The sequence below is a fragment of the Mustela lutreola genome, chromosome 10 (assembly GCF_030435805.1).
Source record: "Mustela lutreola isolate mMusLut2 chromosome 10, mMusLut2.pri, whole genome shotgun sequence".
Lineage (NCBI taxonomy): Eukaryota > Metazoa > Chordata > Mammalia > Carnivora > Mustelidae > Mustela > Mustela lutreola.
The window spans coordinates 52,790,133-52,814,132 of NC_081299.1; the positions used below are offsets into that span (position 1 = coordinate 52,790,133).

At 42.3% G+C, this 24,000-nt stretch overlaps 1 protein-coding gene across 1 annotated transcript in view; it reads left to right on the plus strand.

Moving 5' to 3' along the window:
- Positions 1-24,000, plus strand: part of CACHD1 (cache domain containing 1) — a 204,804-nt gene that overhangs the window by 119,506 nt on the left and 61,298 nt on the right. The window contains exon 4 of the mRNA XM_059138128.1: positions 8,520-8,626. Coding sequence (XP_058994111.1) covers positions 8,520-8,626 — 107 coding nt within the window. The remainder of the gene's footprint in view (positions 1-8,519; positions 8,627-24,000) is intronic.

A 24,000-nucleotide genomic window follows, 5' to 3' on the forward strand; every position in this document is an offset into this window, starting at 1 on the left:
TTATTTGACAGCTTTTCAGTTTGCCCATTAATTTAGGTGTTTGAATAAGTAAACTTGGCGTGGGGGGGGGGGGGCTCAAGTATCATTTACTTTATAAATGTGATAGTTCCTTTTTGAAGTGATTCTACTCTTACCCCTTTCCTCTGCCATTCATAGAGTTTAAATATTTGCCAGTGCAGATGTTTGATTTTTATCTTAGCTCTCTCTTTAACTTTATTCTCATGGGTGGTTAAGTGGAAGATAAGGGGGTTCTTGTTTAATTCTTTTCAACTGGTGTTGCTCAAATATTTGGAGAGCGGACTCTTCCCAGAAAGAATGAGCGGGAACCTGGTTGGTTGGAAGTGAAGGGATCTCTCCCTCTCCTGGTAGACCAGCCACTGTTAGGTTGTTTCTAGGATCAGGGGGTCTGCTAGAGGTGAGCATTTCTCCGTGTTCAGGCCTTCTTTGAAAGGCTCCTACAGCTACCGGTCAAGGTTACTGTCTTTTCTGTGCTTCCTAGAGCACAGAAAGTTCCCAAAATGGAACTTGGTAGTTCAGCAGCCCTGGTGGCAAGGACCAGCCTTGTGTAGTAAACTAGATCAGAGTCTCACAGCATTTGTTCCACACCAGCTTCTGATCTCATACCAGATTCTGCTTCCAGAAGAAATAGTGGGATTCTTTTTTTTAACCTTTTGCACCTGTCTTTGCATTTTAGGCATGATTAAGAACAAGCAAACAAGTCAGAAATATTCCCCTGTCCCATTAGCTGTCATCCTAGTGGCTTTGTTAATGAACTCCACTAGCAGTTTAAGCCTTGCTCTTCTGAGAGATCCTCAGGGATTTGCTTTTTAAATTATTGCTTCAAAAATGTATCCATGAACAATACCACATTTCACCATTACCCTGGGAATCCACACTGTGGGTGTGGTTTTTGTGTGCTAAGTGATAAATTGGGCAGGCTTCATTGGAAACGTTGAGGAAAACCCAAGGTTCTGAGTGATTTGCCTGGCAAATCATCTTCCATAGGAAATTTAAACAAAGACCAAAAAAGAGATTCAGGAAGTAAACCCCAACTGGTGTATGTATCTCTCTCCTTTATGTCTTTTTCTTTCTAAACTGGGACTCCGCTGAAAAGTTGATTTACACTGTGAATCGCGGCTGAATGAAATCCAATTGGAACTCACTTGAACACTGTTTTGATGTAAGATTCAAAGCTTCTGCAAATTTATTTTATCTTCTACATTTGCTGATCTCCTGCTTGTAAATCCTGTTGAAGGAGAATAAAAATGACTGCAGCCTGATGGGAATTAAATGTCTGAAGTTCAAAGCAGTTTGCACATCAGAGCAAACGTCAATCAAATGAACATCTTGCAAGCCAGGCAGGGAGTGAATTTCTCCATGGGGAAGAGATCAAAGTGGGAGTCACAGTTCTGTTTTCTCCCTCGGGATGCAGTTTCGATCAGTTGTTCATGAAAGTAAATCCAGAAGGAAGTTTTTTTCCCCCCCCAAACTTACGGGCGTAGGAAAGATAGAGTTATTTGAAACTGAATTTCAGGCACTGGTTTTATCTTATGAAAATAAGTACAGAAAGCAGTCATAATCCAATATCTCCTTTTTTAAGAGAAGGGTCTATAGGAGATTTAGATAAGATCATTCTCTTCTTATAATTTCTTTTAAAAGCACATATATAAAGATAAGTTGAATTGCCCTGCTCATTTTATATGACAGTCTATGATTTTACCAGTGCTTGACCTTTTCCGTAAACCTGGAATTACATAAATGTGACTGGCAGCTAATATACTTCTCAATGAAAAAAATCTTTTAGGTAACTCCTAAGAGTGACTGAGTTTTTTTTTTTTTTTTTAAGTTTTATTTATTTATTTGACAGACAGAGATCACAAGTAGTCAGAGAGGCAGGCAGAGAGAGAGGGGGAATCAGGCTCCCTGCTGAGCAGAAAGCCCAATGAGGGGCTCGATCCCAGGACCCTGAGATCATGACCTGAGCTGAAGGCGAAGGCTTTAACCCACTGAGCCCCGGAGGTGCCCCGACTGACATGTTTTTATAAAGTATTATAAGCATGAACTTTACATTTCTCTGAGTCCCCAAATTGGGCTGAATAGTAGGTTTCTTTTTTTTATAAATAGTATTTTGGAGAAGCACATGCACATATAATGCATTCTTGTCTTAGGCAAGGCAACCTTGTCTTCTCTGGGGATTGGAGGGGCCTCGTGTCACAGGGACAGCTAAGCAAGTATTTCTTATGGAGTCCAGTAGTAATCTGGAGACCAGAAGAGAAGCAGACATTAGTGAGTGTAGATGAGTGGAGGGTGGAGTGATAACAAGGGGGTTTTTCCTCTTCTAGTTACATCTAGCTGACTCACCCACTTGGGACACACGACTCTCCTGTATCTCCAAGCCCCCGGTCAACACCTGCTTCCTTACCTGACTGGCACAACCGTGCGTAGGCAGCGACAGAAGCAGAGGGAGGTTTCTTTGTAGACATTGTGTGTTAACCCAGCTGGGGGGGGGGGGGGTGCATGCTCCCCATGGCTGAGGTTTAGCATCTCTGGAGGAACTCAAGACCACTGAGATTATTTTGAGACTGTTCCCACTTACAGAATACCATCTGGCAGGAAGCAGGAGGAAGGAGAGTAGGTGACGGGTCTCCTAATGTGGGGGCTTGATAGGAGTAAGTTCATTTAAAACCACCAGCATCCACCACAAGTGTATTACTCAGAGGAAGAATTAAGTCAGATTTCGGGATGAGGTGACAATCTGCTCATCATTCACTCATAAATTTTGAACCATTGCCCCCCCACACACACACATATACACCCATGTCCTTGAGCCAGCAAGACAGAGGTCAGCTTGCCCTCTGGCTAAGGTTCTCCTGGAAGGTGGGTATTTCATTCTAAAACATCAGGATTGTCCTCTGGATTCCTTGAGAAGAAAAGATTTCACGTATTTTTATTTGGGGATCAAGTTTGAGCTCTGGAAGCCGGTGTGTTTGTACCACCTCAGTTGGGGCTCTCCTGAGTGGTGTTTCAGTGTTACGCCTCGCCTGCCGTCCCAGTAAAACCTGAGCTGTGGCCATTGTCTGTTATGTTCTGCGTGCTGCACTCGTTGCCCCATGTGAGAGGTTTCAGAATTCGGTGCATATTTTTCTTTCTTGGTATTGTCTTATTTCTGTTATCTTTGTTGTACATAAACTGTTTTTACAAGGTTCTCGGGTTATCAGAATGCCGGGGTCTTTCAGCGGAGAGCTTTGGTACCAGGAAGGGGAGAAAGTGGTGTGAGCCGGCACCCCGTCTGCAAGCTCTCTCCTCTGTGCTGCGAATGCACGTGTGCACTTGTATACTGTCCTACCCACCGGTTCCCCTCGGATTTCAGTGCTGAATGAGAGGGGAACTTCAGGCTTTTCTAGAATGAAATAATAAAAAGTTTATTCTCTTAATGGCCAGTTCCATAGCTATGCCACTAGTGAACATTTAAGTTATCAACCATCAGTACAGAATACCTGCCTTTAATACCTTCTTCCTCCACATACTGGCCTTTGTCCATAGAGCTCTTTCTCTGTAGCTATGCATCGTGAAGACTTATGTTTAGCTACTATCATTTTCTTCTTCTTCTTCTCCTTCTTCTTCTTCTTCTTTTTAAGATTTTTATTTGAGGGAGAGAGAGAGAGAGAGAGAGAAAGAACATGAGAGCAAGGGAGGGGAGAGGCAGAGGGAAAAGCAGACTCCCCACTGAGCAGAGAGCCCAACATGGGACTCGATCCCAGGGCCCTGGAATTCTGACCTGAGCTGAAGGCAGATGCTTAACTGACTGAGCCACCCAGGGCCCCCAGCTGCTGTCATTTTCTGTTAACTGAAAAGCAATGATTTCCCCTATGCCCTGCAATCTTTCAGAGCACTCTTTTCCTCTGAGATAATTGAATTCTACTTCAGCTATCTTAGATAATGTTTAATGATAATTCGTTGATTTATTGAGATACATTGTATTCATTATGAACAAGAGCTGGAATATATGTTCACATCTTGGTTCTTTTTGCTTCTCAGCTGTGAACCTTGTGCTTCTTTATTTAGCATTTCTGTGCCTCAGTTTCCAGGCATTCAAATGGTGGTAATAATAGTACTTTTCTCATGCTTTGTGAAGATTAGATGAGGTAATCTATGCAAAGCTCTTGGAACATATGATGAGTACTTACTAGCTGGTAACTGTTACTAACACATCCAGTACTAGTTCTTACTATCTATTAAATGCCTACTGTGTACCAGGCTCTTCATAGCCATTTTCTGATTGAATTCTTAACACAACCTTATGAAATAGGTATACTATTGCCATTTTATGGATGAGAAAAACAGAGGCTTAGAAATCCTACATTATGTGTAAGAGGTATACAGCAAAATGTAGTTTGAACCCAAACTGCAGTCCAGGTTCGTGTACCTCTCACTCCTGACTGTGACTTAATCGCGTTCTGCCCCACTGGCAGTGCTTTGGTCATCATTTGACAGAGCACGTGCACAAACAGGGAGAGGAAGAAGCAGGTCCCCCAGCCCAGCAGGGAGCCCAATATGGGGCTGGATCCCAGGACCCTGGGATCATGACATGAGCCAAAGGCAGATGTTTAACCAGCAGAGCCACCTGGCAGCCCTCATTATAATTCATATTAAATTTTTGTTGACTGGTATTTTGTTACTATAAATAGAATCTAAAACCACACATCACCTGTTATGACACTGTCTTAAACCTGATTACAAAACAATGCTCAGTCAGTTGAGTATCTGACCTTGATTTTGGCTGAGGTCATGATCGCAGGGTCATGGGATCAAGTCCCATGTTGAGTTCCACGCTGGGCATGGAAACTGTTTGGGATTCTCTCACTCTCCCCTGGCTTATGGGTACACGTATGTGCTGTCTATCTGTAAAACAAAAAAATTTTTTTGTAAAAATAAATATTAAAAACATATACAAGCGTGGGATTCAGACACAGAATGGCACTAGCATGTTGGAGGAGGAAGGGCTCAGCATGGGCTGGAACTGACAAGTTTCAGGGAGGAGGAGAAGGAAAGCTGGGCTTTGTTGAGTGCACTGGACACTGGAAAACATCATAGTTGGTATCCAACAGTTAATGGACCAATCTGGTTAGAACTGTAGGAGGTAGTGGGAAGAGAAGGTTGGGTGATTTATTGGTGACAAATACTACATTGTGAAACCGTTTTGTAACTCACATGTTTACTGAGCACTTTTGTTAATGAATCACTTCTGTGTTTTATTGTTAGAAAAATATTTTTGTTAATGTTCTTCAAGATGATCTTTCCAGTACAGAAAGGAAAGCAACCTGTAAAAATAGTTTCCTCTCTGTGATTCCCCAGGAGCAGCTTTTCATTTAACAAAGACCTGGGGAATCTATTTGAGTTTAGCACCAGGCTGCAGACTTCACAAGGAATGGGCTGATGGTCTGCGTCCTGGCTGTGGAGACTCCATCCAGGGAGACAGGGCTTCTCACCAAACTTACACTACTCCTGGAAGAAACTGTCAATAACTCTTGAGTTGCTCCTTCTGGCAAGTTCTTCATTATGTGTCACTTAAGTTAAGCAGTGTGGTGTGTGGCTCATCCTTGGCTGGGTTGTTGGGTGATGGGTTCAAGCCTCTATTCATGGTGTCACTTTCAGCTGGGAAGTGGGTTGGTCTAAAACGGGTTTGTGGGATGCCTGGCTGGCTCATTCAGAAGATCCCATCACTCTTAATCTCAGGGTCATGAGTTCGAGCCCTATGTTGTGTGTAGAGATAACTAAAATAAATAAAACCTCTACAAAAATAAAAGGGGTTTGTAATTTGTGCAGCACAGTCCAGATGTAAGTTGCAGGCATACCTCCAAATTACTCTGTTCTCTTGATTCAAATTGGAAGACCTTCTGACTTTGAGAGTACTGTTTTTGAAGCATACTTTCATGTACCCATGTTTATACAGAAAACCACTCTACTGCTTTATTTCTAAAGGAATAATACATGACAGGATTGATAAGTTTCTTTTTTCTGGAGAGCCTGCCAAAGTCAGTTTCCTGGGCCTTACCCCAGACTCATCCAGTCAGACCCTTCTAGGGTAGATCCTAGGAATCTGCATTCCAGCGTGCATCCCACGTGGTTCTGATACCAGAGACTTTCAGGAATTAGGAACCACACATGTGAGTTCTGGTCCTCTTTTGCTTGGACCTCCGGAACTTAACAGGTAGAGGCCAGAACAGGGCTAAGCATTGGCACCATGGAGCCTCATAGAACATCAGTGAATAGGAATGCTTGGTTTGACGAAAACAGTGCTAAATGTTATATATACATAGTGGTGCCTGCCCTCAAGGAGATCTTATCTGTTCATATAGCGATAAGAATCTACCCATGAAAAATACTCAAATGGAGCCATAAATTAAAAATCATGACATGTGCTTTGAGGGAAGATGGAGGCATTTGATACAGAATAAGAAATCATCCACAGTCAGGATAGGGCTTTTCTGGGAGAGTAATAAGTGAATAGAGAGATCTGAAGGCTGACTGGAAAAATAAGAGAAACATACAGAATTGAACTTGTCCAATACGGTAACCACTCTTTCACTGTGATTTACAGTTAAGATAAAATTATACAGAATAGAAAATTTGGTAGGTTCACTGAAATTGAACACTTTTAAAAATTTAATGTCTAAGCTCCATTAGCTCCATTTTAAATGCTCAGTAGCCACATGTAGCTACCATATTAGACAATGCAAAAGTAATCCATTTTTTATCATTTCAGAGAATTCTCTTGGACTGCCCTGATACTGGGCCAGGGGTGGAGAAACAAGTCTGGCACTCTGCCGATTTTTGGAAGATTAACAATGGCGGGGGTTTTGCAGTTGGGGTAGGGACTGGATAGCCAGCCCACAAAGCCTGAATATTCTATGGTCCTTTCATTTAAGAAGCACATGAGGGAGTAGGTTTAACATGGCTGTCTAGAGCAAGGAGAGCAGGTGAGCTCCTTGTATAGTGCCACTCTTGCGACACAGATTTCAAATGCTGCAAGAGAGGGATAGTGAGATCACATTGCTTTGCCCCCATGCACACAGGCAGCTGCTGATGTATGAATTTATTCTTTTCTCTCCATCTGTGGTTTTTGAGGCATCGGTCTCTTGTCTAGACAAATTGGAGCAGGTCCAAGGAAGGGCAACCACGTTGGTGAAGCAACTGTGTCCTTGGAGGTACAGTTGACAATGTTGATGGAATTCTGACCTGGGTTGGAGGCTGAACTAAAGTTCTCTTAAAATCCAGTTACCTCTTCCTTTGAGATGATGTGTATTCCAAACAAAGCTGTTTAACTTTCGTTTTAGAACCCAGTGCACCATGTAATGATCTAGTCCCCTTACTTATGCAATCAGTTCAACGTTGTAATTCTTACGTATTATGAGATGTGATCAACAGACCATCAAAGTTCATGTGAATAATCCAGTGGATCTTGACTTTTAGGACTGCTTCTTCCAGGTCATAAAGCTTCTCTACCTATGTAAATGGAGTTTCAGCAAGGCTACTTTTTAGCTGAGGTGTACGTTTTAACGCAAATTTTTAAAAACCCTAATTTCAGATTGAGTTAATTTCGTGCGGGAACTCTTAGTGATTTCAGGAGTCTTATCAGCAAATGAAATTCTCAATGGGTTATTTAGAAATTTAAGATTTTAGGCTTTTGTTACTTCTAGATTAAATTCACATAAAAAGTCTGGTAAGAAAAGAAGTACTCATAGGGAATACATAAGGTTGAGATGGTACATTTTCCTCTGATTTTTCTGTAGCTTATTGTTTGCTCTAGCAAATGAGTCACTGATTACACTAGTATTTATTTATCAGCAATTAGTCTTAAGAGTACTAGCATTGTTCTAGCTCTAGTCTTCGCCATTGTACTACCATTGGAAATCAAAAAGACCTTGACCTTATTTATATTGCAATCCAGGATGTGCAAACTCTGTGTTCTACACCACAAGAGGAACTTTTTTGTCTTTTTTTTTTTTTTAATTTCTTCTTTAGATTAGAAAGTTGAGGCTCAGAAAAATTGGAGTTTGTCTAGAGTCACATGTTTAATAGTGAAAAAGCAGGGAATCAAGTCTAGATGTTTCCTACTCCACAAACATTTTTTTTCCTTCACTACTCACAATTTTTGTTCTTTTTCACGGTTTTCAGATAAGATAAAGACTTGTTTCATATATACCATCAGAGCTTAAGGCTGAATTTTGTCAAACCTGTTTTCTGTATGATTTTACCTGACTCAAATTCATTACAGTGAGAATTGGATCAAAGAATGGTTATTTTTTTTAATCTCCTTAGAACTGAACTTGATTTCTAAAGCCTTGTAGAACACATATTTTTCCCATACTGTTCTGAAGTGATATTTTTCAACTTCTAAAATCTAAATCATAACTTAATGTTTATGAGCTTCCCTCATATGCAATATGAATTACCTTGGTTTTTTTAAATTCATTAACCACTAAATAAATATTGCTAATTCTCTTCTGTTGTTTCAGATTTGATGGGAACTTTAATACCAATGTATCTAGAACAATTAGTTGCGATCGACTTTCTACCACTGTTAATAGCCGGGCCTTCAATCCAGGACGAGATTTAAATTCAGGTCAGTAATCTCTTGGTTTATAAAGGTGAACTGTAGGTCCACCAAATTCAGGTTGAATAAATGTATTGCTTTAGACATTTTCCTTTAAGATTTGAAGAGAAAATAGCATCCATAAAATTGGATATTTCTGGAAAATTGAAACTCAAAAGAGGGAAAGGAAAAAGAAAAGAGCTGACCTGTATTGGGCATTTACTATATAGTGTACATATGGCTAGATTCTTCATTATCTCATTCGTTAGGGGTTTTACATTTGTTATTTCAAAGATTATTTTGGAGACCCAGTTATCTTTGCAGTAAAAAGTATTGGATTTATATTCCCTACTTGTAATTTTCAGTTTGTTTTGGTGTTTCGGGAAAAAGGATAAGGGAGCATTTCTACTAATAAACAGTGCCATGATGCTATATATTGAAGTTGAACTTTGTTCTCACTTTTGTTAAAACTTAGTAGAAATAACTACTAGAGCACCTGAATATAGAGTTCCAAAGGGACGTCATATCTCTGCTTTCTTGTCCTGGTGTTCCAGTTTATATTTCTCACCCTTTTTGTCTTGTTATGTGCATTTGTTGGTTGATGAGCTTCAGAACCAAGGTTTCCCCTTTTAGGAGCTGGAAATACCTTTAGAGATCACCTACCAGTTTCAGTCCTTAAATTGTACCAAGGAAAAATCTGAAACTCAGAAGGATCCTAAGGCTTCCCTTATTACTGAGGAGATAAAGGGTTATCTTAAACACAAAGGACTGTATTTCTCAAATTCCAGGTCTCCTGCAGACATGTAAAACCCTAGAGAAGCTGAGGAACAGAATATTCACTTTTAGAGCCCCGTCAGTCATGGTCAATGGGGAGAATTGTAACCTTTGGGAGTCGTATACACAAACCAGGTAACAGGTCTGGAAAGAAGGAACTGTAAGCTTTGTCACTTAAGGATATTAAAACTCTAGCTGCTGGCTAAGGTCAACCTAAATATGTCAGGTACATCTTGTATAGACCAATACATAATGGATTCTTTTTTTTTTTTTTTTTTTAATCATTTGAAGAATCTGGAGACCATCTGGAGCAGGTGAGATTAACTATGAGAAGTTCAATGAAAATATTTTTCATAAATAAGAGAGCATGGAAGAACATGGAATGGGCAGAGGAAATGAATTATGGAAGATTGCATAGTTGGCACAGAACACAGGCCAGAACTTGAATTTTCTAGTTCCCCAATTCAGTGTTTACCTTTCCCTCAGTTACGCTCAGTGACACAAGACATGTTGGGTCTGAAGACTTCAGCTTGAAATAGCAATTTTTAAAAATGATTTATTTATTAGAGAGACAGATTGTGTACGGGGTTGGAGGGGCAGAGGAGAGAATCCCAAGAAGACTGCCTGCTGAGCACAGAGTGACATGGGACTCAATCCCATGACCCATTAAGAGATCATGATCTGAGTTGAAATCATGAGCCAGAGGCCCAACTGACCGAGCCACCCAGGCACCCCAAAATAACTATCCTTGAATAGAATCAGATACAAATGTGCCCCAGAAATACACATTTTGTGAAGTTAAAAATACGTTAAATGAACTGATAAGGAAAAAATATAGTCCGTTACTACTTTATGTACATATGATCTAGAAAGGCTCACACATAAACATTAATAGTTACCTTTTAGTGGTGGAATAGGGACATATTTTCCTTAACCATTTTCTTAGTTTTTTAAAGATTTTATTTATTTGAGAGAGGGAGAGACAGAAGCAGGCTCCCCACTGAGCAGGGAGCCTGATGCGAGCCCAGTTTCTGGACCCTGGGATCATGACCTGAGCCAAAGGCAGATGCTTAACCACCTGAGCCACCCAGGTACCCTGATTTTAAACTAAGCATGTGTTGCTTTTATAAACAGGGAAATAAAGCAAGAAGGAAGTACAGTCTACTTCCCAATGTATTTTCACTCCTTTCTGATAGACAGCAGCTTTCATGAGACCTGTCTGCTGGTTGAGCGACCCTCGGTCAGATGTCATGGTTCCAGACAAAGCTCCATTGCCCTCTGGCTGTGTGATTGGGACAGTAAGAAAGTGCGGGCTGGGGCCACACTGAGGGTGGTACATGGTCCCTTGGGAGCCAGAGCAACACTGTCCTGTCAGGACCCCTTGCGCCAGTGGGCCAGACGTTGGAGGATTTGGAAGCTGCTGCAGCCAGGGTTCCATCCTCATTGCCTCGTTTTATATCTGCTTGTTGTTCCTAGGGAGTATATTGTTGAGATCACTGTCATTAATAGTCATATTGTATACCTATTGAGCACCTTCTCTGGGGTAAACACTTCCTTTGTTCTAAGTCAGCTGTAAACAGCAAAAAGCTTCTATTCTGGGAGCTGGGGGACATAAATCTTAAAGAAAAGGATAAGTAAACTTGCATGTCTGAGGGCAACGAATGCTGTGGAGGAAAAGTAACACAGGGATGAGACACAGTGGTACTTTTGGCTGGGAATGGAAGCCGAGGGAGGAAGGAGGCAGAAGAACGAGTCTTACTACTTTATAAAGGGCTCATCAGTGAGATCTGAATTAAGTGGGATTTTAAAACCATAAGAATAACTGAGGAAATGTATCCCAGGCAAAGGGTTTGAGTTAGTGTTTAGTGTGCTCAGTAACAGCAAAGGCCACTGTAACTGTGATGCAGTGAACAAGGATTGATCATAGAGGAAGAGACCAGAGAGGCAGCTGGGGGCCAGATCACCAAGAGCCTTATTTTACTGGCCCTCATATGGACTTTTGCTTTTGCTGTGAATGAGCCAGAAGACCATGGTAGAGGGGAGGTGGGGCCAAGGAGCAAAATGGGCTTATGCAAAATGGGTTTATGACTAGACTTAGGTTAAAAGGCTTATGGACTGCCGTGCCAAGAAAAAGATTACATCAGGGCAATGGTGGAAGCAGGGAGACCATGTAAGAGATTATTCCAAAATCCAGGTGGCAGGTGGCAGTGGCATTAATAGTGTACTAACAGTGGAGGTGGTTGGATTCTGACTATGCTTTGCAGGTAGGACCGTTAGGATTTGCGGGTGAATTGAAGGGAGGTGAGGAGTATATGTAAGAGAAGAGCTAGGAAGGACTTCCAAGATATTTGGCCTTATCAAAGAGAAGGACAGAGTTGACATTTACTATGACGGCAAATACTGGTTGCTGTCAGGGAGTCAACATTTCAGATGTAGAAATTTGAAGTTTGAGATGTCTATTAGATATCCACGTGGAAAGGTCTCCTAGGCAGTTGGTTATATATGAGTCTGGAGTCTGGGGAATGGGTCAGACTAGAGACTGACATTTGAGATTCATTGGGTACAGGTAATACTTAAATCACGGGACCCAAAAAGATCACCTGGCAAGGGGCTATGGGCAGAAAAGAGAAGAGGTTCAGGACTAAGTCTTGGGACACTGTAGCACTTAAAGGTCACCAAAATGAAGAGGAAGCAGTGAGGGAGTCTGAGAGAAGGAAGTCAGTCTGGTAGGAGAACCAAGAGAGTCATCTTCTTGAATCCAAGTGAAATACAAAAAAGTATTTTTTTTTTTTTTAATTTATTTGAAATACAAAAAAGTATTTCAAGAAGCCAGGAGAGATCAGCTGGATTAAGTAGGCCCAGTAAGACAAAGGCTAAGAAAACAGACATTGGGTTTAGGAACATGGAGGTCACTGATGAATTTGACAGGGTTGTTTGGTATAACAATAGAATGACAGGCTGATCCTGATTAGTTCAGGCTCTTAAGAATGGACAAGAGGAACTGGAAACAGTAAGTACATGAACTCCCAGGGTTTGTTGAAAGGAAAGCTAGAGTGCTGTGTGGAGTCCAGAGTGTGTTTTTCAATTGAGAGAAATTACAGCAAGGTTATGTGCCAAAGGGAATGGTCCAGTAGAGGAAAGCTAAAGACCCAAGAGCAAGAGGAGAGAACATGACTGGAGCCTTTTCCTTCATTGGGCAAGAGATGGTGGGATTCCAGCCAGAGAGTCCAAAAGCACAGGGTTCATGCTTAACAAGAGGAGGGAAGGAAGAGCCAGGGTCCGGGCCGCCCATAAGGACCCAAGTGTGGTGTCAAGAGCTCAGAGACATTCTGTTCTTGGTGATTTTGTTTCCTCAGAGACTTAGGAAGCAAGATATCAGCTGAGAGGAGGCAGAGAAAGAGGCCTTGAAGACCTCTTAGTTACATTACATTAAGGTTATCTTCTATAAATGAGGTTCGGGAGTAGAACTCAGCGCACACGTAATTGGAAATCCTGACAAAATGCTGTTTTATTACAGTAGTTACTTGTGACGGGGGAGAGACTTTGAAAAGTCAGGAGGAGGGGAGGAAGGAGATGGTGAGGGCAGAGGTATATGGTTAAAGATCAGATCTTGAATTTTGTTATTTCTGAAAGCACGTGTCAAGTATCACATCCTACGTAACAAGAGTTGTTCTCGGCACAGTGGACGTAGCTGGATTTACAAGCAGTTTTCGGCCCTGTTCAGGTATTTGAGAACGGACTCGCTTGTACTTGAAGTCATGTGACATTCCACCAAGCGGTGGCTGCATCCCAAAGTCCACATTCTTGAGCAGTCATTTGTAATATAACAGGAGTGGTAGATGGTGGAGGGTGACCTCAGAGCTCCCCCCTTTCCTCCTCTCCAGCTCATGCCCCCTTTCAGAGCAGAATTAATGTACTTCGTGAGCTATCGCATGTCTGATATTTACATCTGTAAGACGTCCAGCCTCAGGCTGTTTCAGACTGTATATAATCCATCAATGGGTCCCTAATTGATAACACAGTTTCAGATTGCCTTTCAGACTAGCTGGAAACAGACTCACATAAATTGTAAACCATTCTTAGCTACACTTACCCAAAACTAGGTCATGTGTCCATCTGTCCAACACACATGTGTATTCTTTTTCTTTAGCCCAACCCTGCTAGATCTCGACTTTCTAAATTGACTCCTTGTCCCTGATTCCATTCAAACTACTGGCATTTGACAGTGCACACGTTACATTATGGTGCTGGTAATGTTTTGCTCAGGTTCCTTCCTGCTTTTATCCCTAGTGTCTCTCCCCCCCTCCCTCCTTCCCCCTCTCTCTGTCTCTCTCTTTTTTAATTCCTGCTGAGCTATTTTCTTGTGCGTAGCCTGATCCCTAAAGAGAATGTATTTGAAGAGTCCAAGGAAAGTTGCCTCTTGCTCTCTTGAGTTATGCAATTGAGGTGTGAGTGGAATGGGAGTTAGTCTTTCTTGCCGAAAGAAAAAGTGCCTGGACTTTCTTTATTGTGTTTGATTTAAAGACATCATTTGAAGTTGCAAACTTCGATCTTGGTAGCGTTGCAGTCTACACTGAGAACCAGGATTCACGGGGTGTAAGGGGCATCTGCAAGTCATGTTACAACGGTAAATGCTGCAGGAGGTACAGGTGGGCACTGGAGGCTGGAGACGGCTGCTACATTCAATGGCTTCATCACTTCCTTCTGTGAATAACAAAGATGGGCTCTGTGTTACAGGCTTTTCTCTCTGCTTTCAAATGCCATGAAAATTACCTGTTCTGTATGCTAATGCCAGGGCAGTGAAAAGCTGTGTTGTCCCTAAAAACCTAAAATAAAAGGAAAAAATCAGCCAACTTAGGAATCTCTGGTTTGTTTTTATGCCTGTTTGCCCCAGCTTCATGATTGCATTAGTGTCATAAGAGATGTGGTAATTATCCATGTAACATCTAAAACCTATTCACTCACTTAGAAATCTAGATTATTGAGGCTATGGGATTTGGTTTACATTTGTGTGTGTGTGTGTTTGTGTGTACACATGTATACACAAAATTAAGTATCTCTTCAAGTTCTGTTTCTATAATATGAGGTACTTCAAAGTTTAGTCTTTTTTTTTTTCTTTTAAGATTTTTTTATTTATTTGACAGACACAAGTAGGCAGAGAGGCAGGCAGAGAGAGAGAGAGAGAGGGAAGCAGGCTCCCCTCTAAGCAGAGAGCCCGATGCGGGGCTTGATCCTGGGACTCCGGGATCATGACCTGCGCTGAAGGCAGAGGATTTAACCCACTGAGCCACCCAGGCGCCCCTAGTCTTTTTTAATAGTTTGCTACAACAACCCTGTAATATTGATTTCAGAAGATTTTATTAGTCACATATAATCTCTCATACATATATATTTTTTTCCTCATACTACATATTATAGTGGATATAGCCTTGTTTTTTTTTTTTTCTGTTTTTGTAGTTAACAAATGTATCCTGGACATTCCTTTGTATATATGTAAATAAATACATATCTAGATCCTGGGGGTAATGATTGTATAACGTCCTTGAATTAATAAGTCCACTCCAGTTCAACATTGAGATTGTCCCAATTTTTCACTCTATCACTACCCTCCAGAAGGATTCCAAGTGACCCCTCCACAGTTTTCCTGACCTTCTTGTAGTAGTTGATGGTAAACGTCTTTTTTGAAGCTCTGTCATCCTTTGGTGTCTACAAAATTATTCTGTGCCATTTATCCTCTTACTTCTCTGCTCAGACCTTTTCATTTTTCTTCTTAAGCTCCTTTTGTCCTCAGATAGATGTCCCCACATGTCCTCTTAACCACCTTCCTCACTTCTAAACCTTATCCCCCCCCAAATGTTCTCAGTGTAGCCAGCACCTCAGCTCCTGCCACATGCTGTGGAATTCCAGATCTGTCTCTCCAGCTGCGGCCTATTTCAGTTTATTTATTTATTTATTTATTTATTTATTTTAAGATTTTTTTTTTATTTTTATATTTGACAGAGATCACAAGTAGGCAGAGAGGCACGCAAAGAGAGAGGGAAGAAGGCTCCCTGCTGAGCAGAGAGCCTGATGCGGGGCTCGATCCCGGGACCCTGGGATCATGACCTGAGCCGAAGGCAGAGGCTTTAACCCACTGAGCTACCCAGGTGCCCCCCTATATGAGTTTATTTATTGAGTAGCCAACTTTAAGACACACACATCTCTGTGGTGATTCTGTAGCTACCTCAAAAATTAAATAGAAAAGAAAACTTTCTAAACTTCCCCGCAGTCTGGGCTCACTGTCCCCACTAACAGTATCTCCAACCTGGTCACACTGGGAATTCTCCCCTTGCCTTTTCCCACCCATGGCTTCTCCAGGTTTTAGCAGATGGAACTTCCTTAAGTCAGTGATCAAAGCAGAGTGTTGGTGAGTAAATATTTTACTACATGCAAGTCACCTCACTAGGCATTTACTGTGTGTCCATCTTCCTGCTTGTCATGCTGACTTGTGACATAGGTCTCATTGTCCGCCCTTCATTGAAGGGGAACTTGGCTCAGATTCCATAGTTCAGAGATGTGTCTTGAATCCCTTTTGTCTTCTCCACTGCTAAGGCCATAAACTTAGGAAAAGTTCATAGACCTTTCTAGAAGATGAGTCAATATGGAAACCTCCCAGAAGGTTTCTCTGCTTTTATTCTCTTTTTCAATATATCCTGTATACTGTAGGTATTTTGCAAATACCTGCTTTGTAACTCCAAAAACCTCTGTGGCTCACCTGCAAGACAAATGTGGAGGCCTTTCAACTCCATCTTCTCCTACTCTTCCTTCTCCCCTCACGGGGTCACTTTCATTTCTTCAAATCCTCAATGTCTGTCACTCCTCCATGCTTTTTTTTTTTTTTTTTTTTTAAAAGATTTTTATTTATTTATTTGACAGAGATCACAAGTAGGCAGAGAGGCAGGCAGGGGGGTTGGAGAAGCAGGCTCCTGGCTGAGCAGAGAGCCCGATGTGGGGCTCAATCCCAGGACCCTAAGACCATAACCTGAGCCAAAGGAGAGGCTTTAACCCGCTGAGCCACCCAGGCGCCCCTCCTCCATGCTTTTGTTCATGTTATTGTCTTATCCTAGAATATAGTGCCTGCCTCTTCTGACTTGTAAAATATTGCTCATTCCTCAGGGCCCAGCGACTTGACAGGTAGAATTCTTTGTCTGTTGTACTGGTTGGGTTTGCTAGAGGGCACACGTTGAGATGGAGACTGGCAGCCTGTAGGGAAAGGGAAGGCAGAAGGATTGAACAGTGGCAGAAGTCAGGCTGAGTTGGGGTCCTCAGCTAGCTCTCTTTATTATTTTACTCTATAGTACATTCTTAAAAATTTAAGTTTTTATCTTGGATATCTACTTGACCCTCTGTTCCTTTTATTTTTTGCATGTCAAGTTCCAGCCTAGTGCATAGCAGGTATACAGCAAATACTTACTAATGAATGAATGAAACTAGAATTTTCTTTTTTTTTTTTTTAATTTTTAAAAAATTTTATTTATTTATTTGACACAGAGAGAGAGATCACAGGTAGGCAGAGAGAGAGGGGGGAAGCAGGGTCCCTGCTGAGCAGAGAGCCCGATGTGGGGCTCTATCCCAGAACCCTGAGACCATGACCTGAGGCCAAGGGAGAGGCTTAACCCACTGAGCCACCCAGGTACCCTGAAACTAGAATTTTCTTGTTGCTTTTGTTTCATTTTTGTAATGGAAGAACCAAGGCTTTTGAAGGACCATAGGAAAGAAAAGAATGTGGTTGTGATTTGCTTGCAAGGTAGCCCTGGTTTCTGTGGCTTCATGGCAAATTGGTATGCATAAATATCTCGGGTATATAGAGTGGCACAGGCTGTGCATGTGAATAGTACCATTCTGCGTTTGCATGAAACTGTGCTGAGTCCAGACACACATGTACACAGAATCAATCTGCTGCTTCTTAGCACCTCATAAGCCATTTTATCCCTTTGTCTTCCATGGATACCAGAGACAAGCATCTATTTTGTAGATGAGAAGCAGGCCCAGAGCACTTAACCGATGTACCTAAAGTCAGACAACAAATGGTGGGTATTGAGATGACGGAACGGTATGTCCTGATTCCCAGTCCAGTGGGCCTCCTGCTGTAGACTGCTGAGGACAAAGAGATGTCTCCATCCCTGTATCCTGCTACTGTTACTTCAGACTCTGTGTGTCTAGAATCAAACCCATAATCCTCGACACTTCTAACCCAGACCGCCTCCTCCGCTCATGTTGTATTTGTCGGTTAACAGCTTAATTTTATACAGTGCAGACGCTTGAGACCCAGAACCAACCACGACTCCTTCCTTGTTCTTTCTCATAAAGAGCCTCTCTCACGTAACATCTATACAATAGTTACCGCGGCAGGCGCCAAGATCATCAAGACAGAGGCTTTACCCTCCGAGCTCACAACCTAACCATACGGATGTACGGAGGGGAGGGAAGGGAAGGAGAAAGTCAGCAGACAACTACTATTAGCATCTTAAGTGATGTGTGATCACGGTAAGTGGGGGTACTGGACCAGATTGTAAGGTTGCATCTTAAGAGACATTGGGAATTATCCAGGTGATGTGCCTGAGGTAAATACATTTCCCAGTTAGAAATCTATGAACGTGCAGCCAGCGCAGTCCAGGATCATTGTGGAAGAGGGCAGTAAATAACAGGAAACGAAGGTAGCACTAAGGCAGATTTTAACCACTTGTATTTGACGGAGGAGTTGGGTTTTGGTTTGGTTTTTGTTTTGCTTTGTTTTTGTTTTTGTTTTTTAGCTTGAAGTCAGCCAACTGACAGACTAAGCAGCGCCAAGCAAGAGAGTTTTGTGGAAAATGGATGTAAGTGTAGTTGGCCTGAAAGAAGGAGAAAACCAGGTAGACTATTAAATGTAATCCAAAAGTGGGATTAGGGAGAGGTGGCCATGGAATAGGCAAATTGGCTAGATGAGGGAGAAATGAGGGGACAAGAAGTGGAGAATCAATGTGGACCACTCTTCCAAATTACTTGACTGAGAAAAAGGGGAAACGTCCCTAATAACTCAAGAAGAGATGGGGTAAAGGAAGAGTTTTATTGTTATCGCTAATCATTTTATAAGTCAGGGAAACTTGAGAATGGTTATATGCTCAAGATCGAGAAACAGTCCAGGAAGAAGGTAAAACTGAAGAAATAGCTGGGACAGTGGAGTTAAACATCTTTGGCCAGTTGTCCCCAATTTGGGTGATCGTCAGAGTCATCTGAAGTGCTTTGTCAAAAAATACCTATTCTTTGACCCCCCAACTCAGACTTGGCAACTCAGAATATTGCCTTGGTAAAGCTTGGGAAGCTATAGGTTTCAAAAGCTGATTGTGGGAGGAGAAAAAAGCTGATCGTGAGAGAACTCTGTTAAATTTCTCTTACCCCTTCCATGAATGTTTGAAGATCACCTGGTCCTTTGGGTCCTCTGGGAGTGGTCTATTAAAAGGAAGAGGATCAAGTAGTAGATCCTGTTCTGATTTTGGATTACCAAAATGAAGTTGATCCTGAATTCTCTGTCCAGGAGAGACAGAGACAGAGACTGTTAAGACAGTCCAGGCTATCTTAACAGAATTGAGGCTATAATGGAATGGTAATTTTTGCATTATGTAGATAACCTAGAATGGACATAAGGAGCTGTGAGCTTGGAGCAGAACCTGAGATTTGAGGAAGTTCTCTCTTTAGAATTGGACTGAAGTAAATAACAGTGGGTTTAGCTGGGCTGGCTGTCATTAATCTAAGTTTGGCAATGGACTTGAGCTACCATGGTCATTGTGGTGGAAGGATTACTGGGCTACATGGTCCCATTCAAGGGTCAGAGCTTAGGCCACTCTTCCCTTTCAGAGTCAGAATATGCTTAGGTCTAAGATGAGAATAATATCTTTTTGCTAAAGCTCCGCCTGTTTTGACTCTTGCTTAGCTATCATACACTTGGGAAAATTAACCTCTATATGCTTTGGTTTCCTGAATAAATTAAACCTACCTAATTAAAAAAAATTAACTGAGATAATGTATATAAAAAACATAGTACAGTGCCTGGTACATAGGCAAATACTCAGTATGCCTACCACACCTGAGAAGTACACACAGTACCTGGGGGCTATAAATTCAGCTCCTTCAGAATGTGTGGGAAGGTGGTCCTCTGGCTGTGGGCTGGGAGTAGGAATTAGAAGGTGCAGCATAGAGTATAATGCCAGAAATTTTGTCTGGAGTCCTCCAAATGTTTATTCCCCTCCAAAATGATTGCTGTTGCACAGAATATTACTGAAAGGCGCTATGTAACTTCTGATCTTTTGAGGGAGTGTGTGTGTGTGTTTGTGTGTCTGCCATTCTGTGTATTTAGGACAGCTCTTGTATTTTATATTTGGCAAGCTGCGGGAGGTCGAGCGCTTTGTGTGTTTCGCTGAGTGGTGTTGGGCTGGGCGTCAGGAAGGCCAGAGTTCCTTGAGGTGGGAGGCGACAAGCTTTCTACTACAGAGCATTTTTTTTTTTAATGTGTTTCTGCCTTTGGTGGTTAATATTATGAGGCAAAACCAAAGCCCCAGCCCAGCTACAAGCAGTTTGCAGTCCGTCTCTTTCTCATCCTAATGGTGTAAGCATTACAGAGGGCAAGCAAGGATGTCGGGGACATGGTTTTGTTTTGGCTAGAGAAGCTGATGATCTAAGAACTGGTCAGATGTAGATGGTGAAATCGGAAGGGAAATATTTGGGGGCCAGGGGATCTGGGGCCCATATGTTAGAATCCGCAAAATGCACTATGCAGGTGAATCTCGAGACACAAATGAAAACAAAGAATACCCCAAAAGGGGGGGGAGGCACATTTTTTTTTATGTAAACACTACCCCCAACATGGAGCTCAAAGTCTTGACCCCCAAGGTCAAGAGTTGCATGCTCTACCACCTCAGCTAGCTGGGCACCCCTGAAAGACACATTTTTTTTTTTTTAATCTGCTTTTCCAACTATAGTTGGTGTATTGTGGCTGCAGAAAAATAAGCCAGTAGATGTTGTGAAGTTTTTTGTCTTTGTCAGAATTAGCATAGGAACTGTAAGAGAGAAAGAGTAAATTTGCTGAAGGCTCACAGAAGGAGACCAGGGGGAACAAAGCTTGCCTTTAAAGAACAAGGAGTTGTCACAGGTACCTCTTCGTTAGTTAAAAGCCAATATGAAATTGTCATTCTCTCTAAACATTTCTTGGTACCATTTGTACATTATGTTTAGTCTTGGGTCAGTAATGATAATAATCTCCTAGTGCTGACCGACGGAGTTATTCTAGCTTACTAGGAAGTAAGAATATTCCTGCTTTTTTCCCTTTCTTGCACAAACTTGATCAAAGCCAGTTAGAAATTGGCTCTTTCTCGTTGCATATCTTTGTGCTTTGTTCCTTCCTATTGACCTTCATTCTTCAGCCTTCTTATTTCTCTCTGGTTTCTGAAGGGTCTTCAGAAATACCTTGTCCAAATCCATCACTCAGAGACTAGAGATGAGGAAATGGTGAAATCTCATGGGGGACAGAGGTGACGAGCCTTGGCTAACCAAAGTCACCATTCACTGGCTCCTGTGGCAGGCGCTGACTCAGTGCATCCTCAAAACCAGGCATGCGCCAGGCTTTGGGAATGTGGTGAATTTGGCTTTGGGTTTGGCTCCTGCCCTCATGGAACTTGCAGCAAGTCTGCGTGAGAGGCATGAGCCATGGCCACAGAAGTCAGTACACTGACTATTACCAATTTTTGCTGTCACGGAAAATGCTGGATGCTGTTAGAGAGGATAATAACCAAGGGTGGTCAGGGAAGGGGGTCTCTGAGAAGTTGAACAGAATTACTTGGGTCTAAGGATCCCCTTGTGTGGAGAGCTTGGCATGTTTGCAGAACTGAAAGAGGTTGCCCTTGACCTACAGCGTAGTGGGTTAAAGAGGGTGAAAGTGAGGTTGGAGCATAGGAGGGGCCAAATGGTGCCAGGCCTTATGGGGCTTGAATTTAATGCTAGCTGGGGTGCAGTGTGAAACCTGTGAAGGGTTTCAAGCAAAGCAGTGGTGGGATTTGATTGCCGTTTTAGAAAGATGCCTTCGGATACTATATGGTGAGTCCATGTAAGGTCAGAGAGCTTGTCAGGCTTAGAAATGGGACCAAAACCTAGGCTTTCTATTTCCAGTCTATCCCGATTTATCAGGCTATTCCTTCCAGTGCCAAAGTGCCAACCCTAATTAAATAGAAAGTGCAAAGCCACATTGGGCCTGTGTCCAACTGGCTTTCTTATGTTTATTCACATGGACAGTGAACGCTCCCTCCAATCTGTTAAACACCTCCAGACTAATTAAGGGTCCTCAGCTATATAGTTTCATAGTCACATAAAAACTCCTTCTATTATGTAAAATATGCTTTCTATGGTTCGGTGTTACTCAGTCATGAGTGCTTTAATTAACTTGACTCTGTCTTCTGAGCTACAGTGTGCGTGCCATTTTCCAGGTAAGCCAGCCTGTGGGGTCAGTCGGACCCCCATGATATTGGACTGTCAGCTGGTCCCTGCCAAGTACTAGCAGTTCAGCCATTTGTTTTTTCTCACCAGTTTAAATGCTCACTTTAGCCTCTGCCTTAATTCAATTGCTATAGCCTTTCTTTCTGTCAAGTGTCCTCTTGGTTGCATTTCTTCACACTGTGTCTTTACAAACTAATGCAACTGATCATTTTGATTGAAACATACAAATGTATATGTTTACTCTGCCTCTCAAGAAATAACGGGTGTGTTTTTTTATCTGTTGATTGCTAATTCATTTAGCATGTATTTAGTGGCCTTGTGGAGGCCCTGTAGTGTTCTGGAAAGAGCAAGGGCTTTGGAGGCAGAGATACCTTGATCAAATCATGACTTGGGCCTTGAGCAAGTTGAGTTCTGCATCTATAAAGTGGGTATAATAACAAACTCATGAGGTAGTTATGAAAAGCTGGCATACCATGTATAGAACTAGTTTATATGGTGCTCAGTTTCACTGTTCTATCAAATCAGCCTTATTGAGGCGTAGTTGATAAGCAATAAACTTCACATGTGTAACATATACAATTGATTTTGATATGGATAGTCCCCTAAAACCATCCGACAGGCAAGCCTTTTTTCTGTCCACTTAACTGTTTCTGTACCTGTTGTATTGGCAGTGGTGTTGAGAGAACGGAGTGTCGATCATTTTAAAATCTATTTTTTAAAAAGATTTTATTTATTTATTTGACACAGAGAGATCACAAGTAGGCAGAGAGGCAGACAGAGGGAGGGGGGAAGCAGGCTCATGCGGGGCTCGATCCCAGGTTGAGATCATGACCTGAGCTGAAGGCAGAGGCTTAACCCACTGAGCCACCCAGGCTCCCCTTAAAACCTATTTAGAATTATCATCGATCTCTGGATGCCTCAGTGGCTCAGTCATTAAGCATCTGCCTTTGGCTCGGGTCCCAGTATCCTGGGATCGAGTCCCACATGGGGTTCCCTGCTCAGTGGAGAGCCTGCTTCTCCCTCTCCCTCTGCCTGCCACTCCCCCTGCTTGTGAGCTCTCTCTTTCTCGCTCGCTCTGACAAATTAAAAAAAATATTATCACTGGTCTATATTGAGTCACCATATTTATTTTTAACTGGATTTAGCATCAGACGAAGATTTTATAATTTATTAAACACAAGTCTAATGGTTGAGAAAGAGTACTTCTGAATAGACCCTCCCAGCCCGCATGTCCCTGCAGCTCTCATGGAGCCTGTGCCATGACCTCAATAGAACACACCTCTGCCCTGGGCGCAGGAGTGACCCAAGCCCATATCTCACCCTCAGGGATCTCTAGAGTCTAGGGATGGAAGAGGGAAAAGTTGCAAACAACAGTAACATTAACTAGAAGGTGGGAGAGGTTAAGATGCTGGAGGGTTTCAGAGGGTGTGGTGGCTTCCATCTGGGGATAAGCTCCAGTGAAGAAGAAACCATTCATTGCCACCTTCACGTGTATCTGTCTGAGGTAGGTGTGCGGAGCAGGGGAGACAAATTCAGGCCCTACCCACTGATAGCCTAAAGCTTAATGCTATGCATCAGGGACTGACAGGTTGGACGTATGCCCAGCCTTTTCCTGGATGGTGTCCAGCATTGCTGAGAAGAGGAAGCATGCAAGACCCCAGCCCAAGTTATCCAGTGGCCCGAACACCTCACTGACTCCTAGGACTGGGGGAAGCCGCCTCTGGGTTGCCTGTGCCTGTGTGGAAAATAGGGCTATCCTTCACCTCCATGTCTAGGTCAGAGAGGGGCCTGCTTGGGGTGCACACTGCCATGATAGATTGCTTCTGGGCCCTGGGGTCCTCATTACCATCGTATCCATCATCTTCTGCTAGTACCGAATGATGGATGAAATTTAATCAGATGCCAAAGGAGTTCTCAGCAGGAGAGTTTGAGGAACCTTGCCTGACACTTAAATGCTGTGGTGCTGGAATGATTATAAGGAACCAGAATGATCTTTTGTGGTGAGACCAAATGTATCATGCACGGTATGAATTCTGATTTATTTTTAAAACATTCTTGCTCTCATTGGCTCCCCCTTTTAATAGTCTCACTGTAACCTGTTTATGTTACAGATGTTACTTCTAAATGAG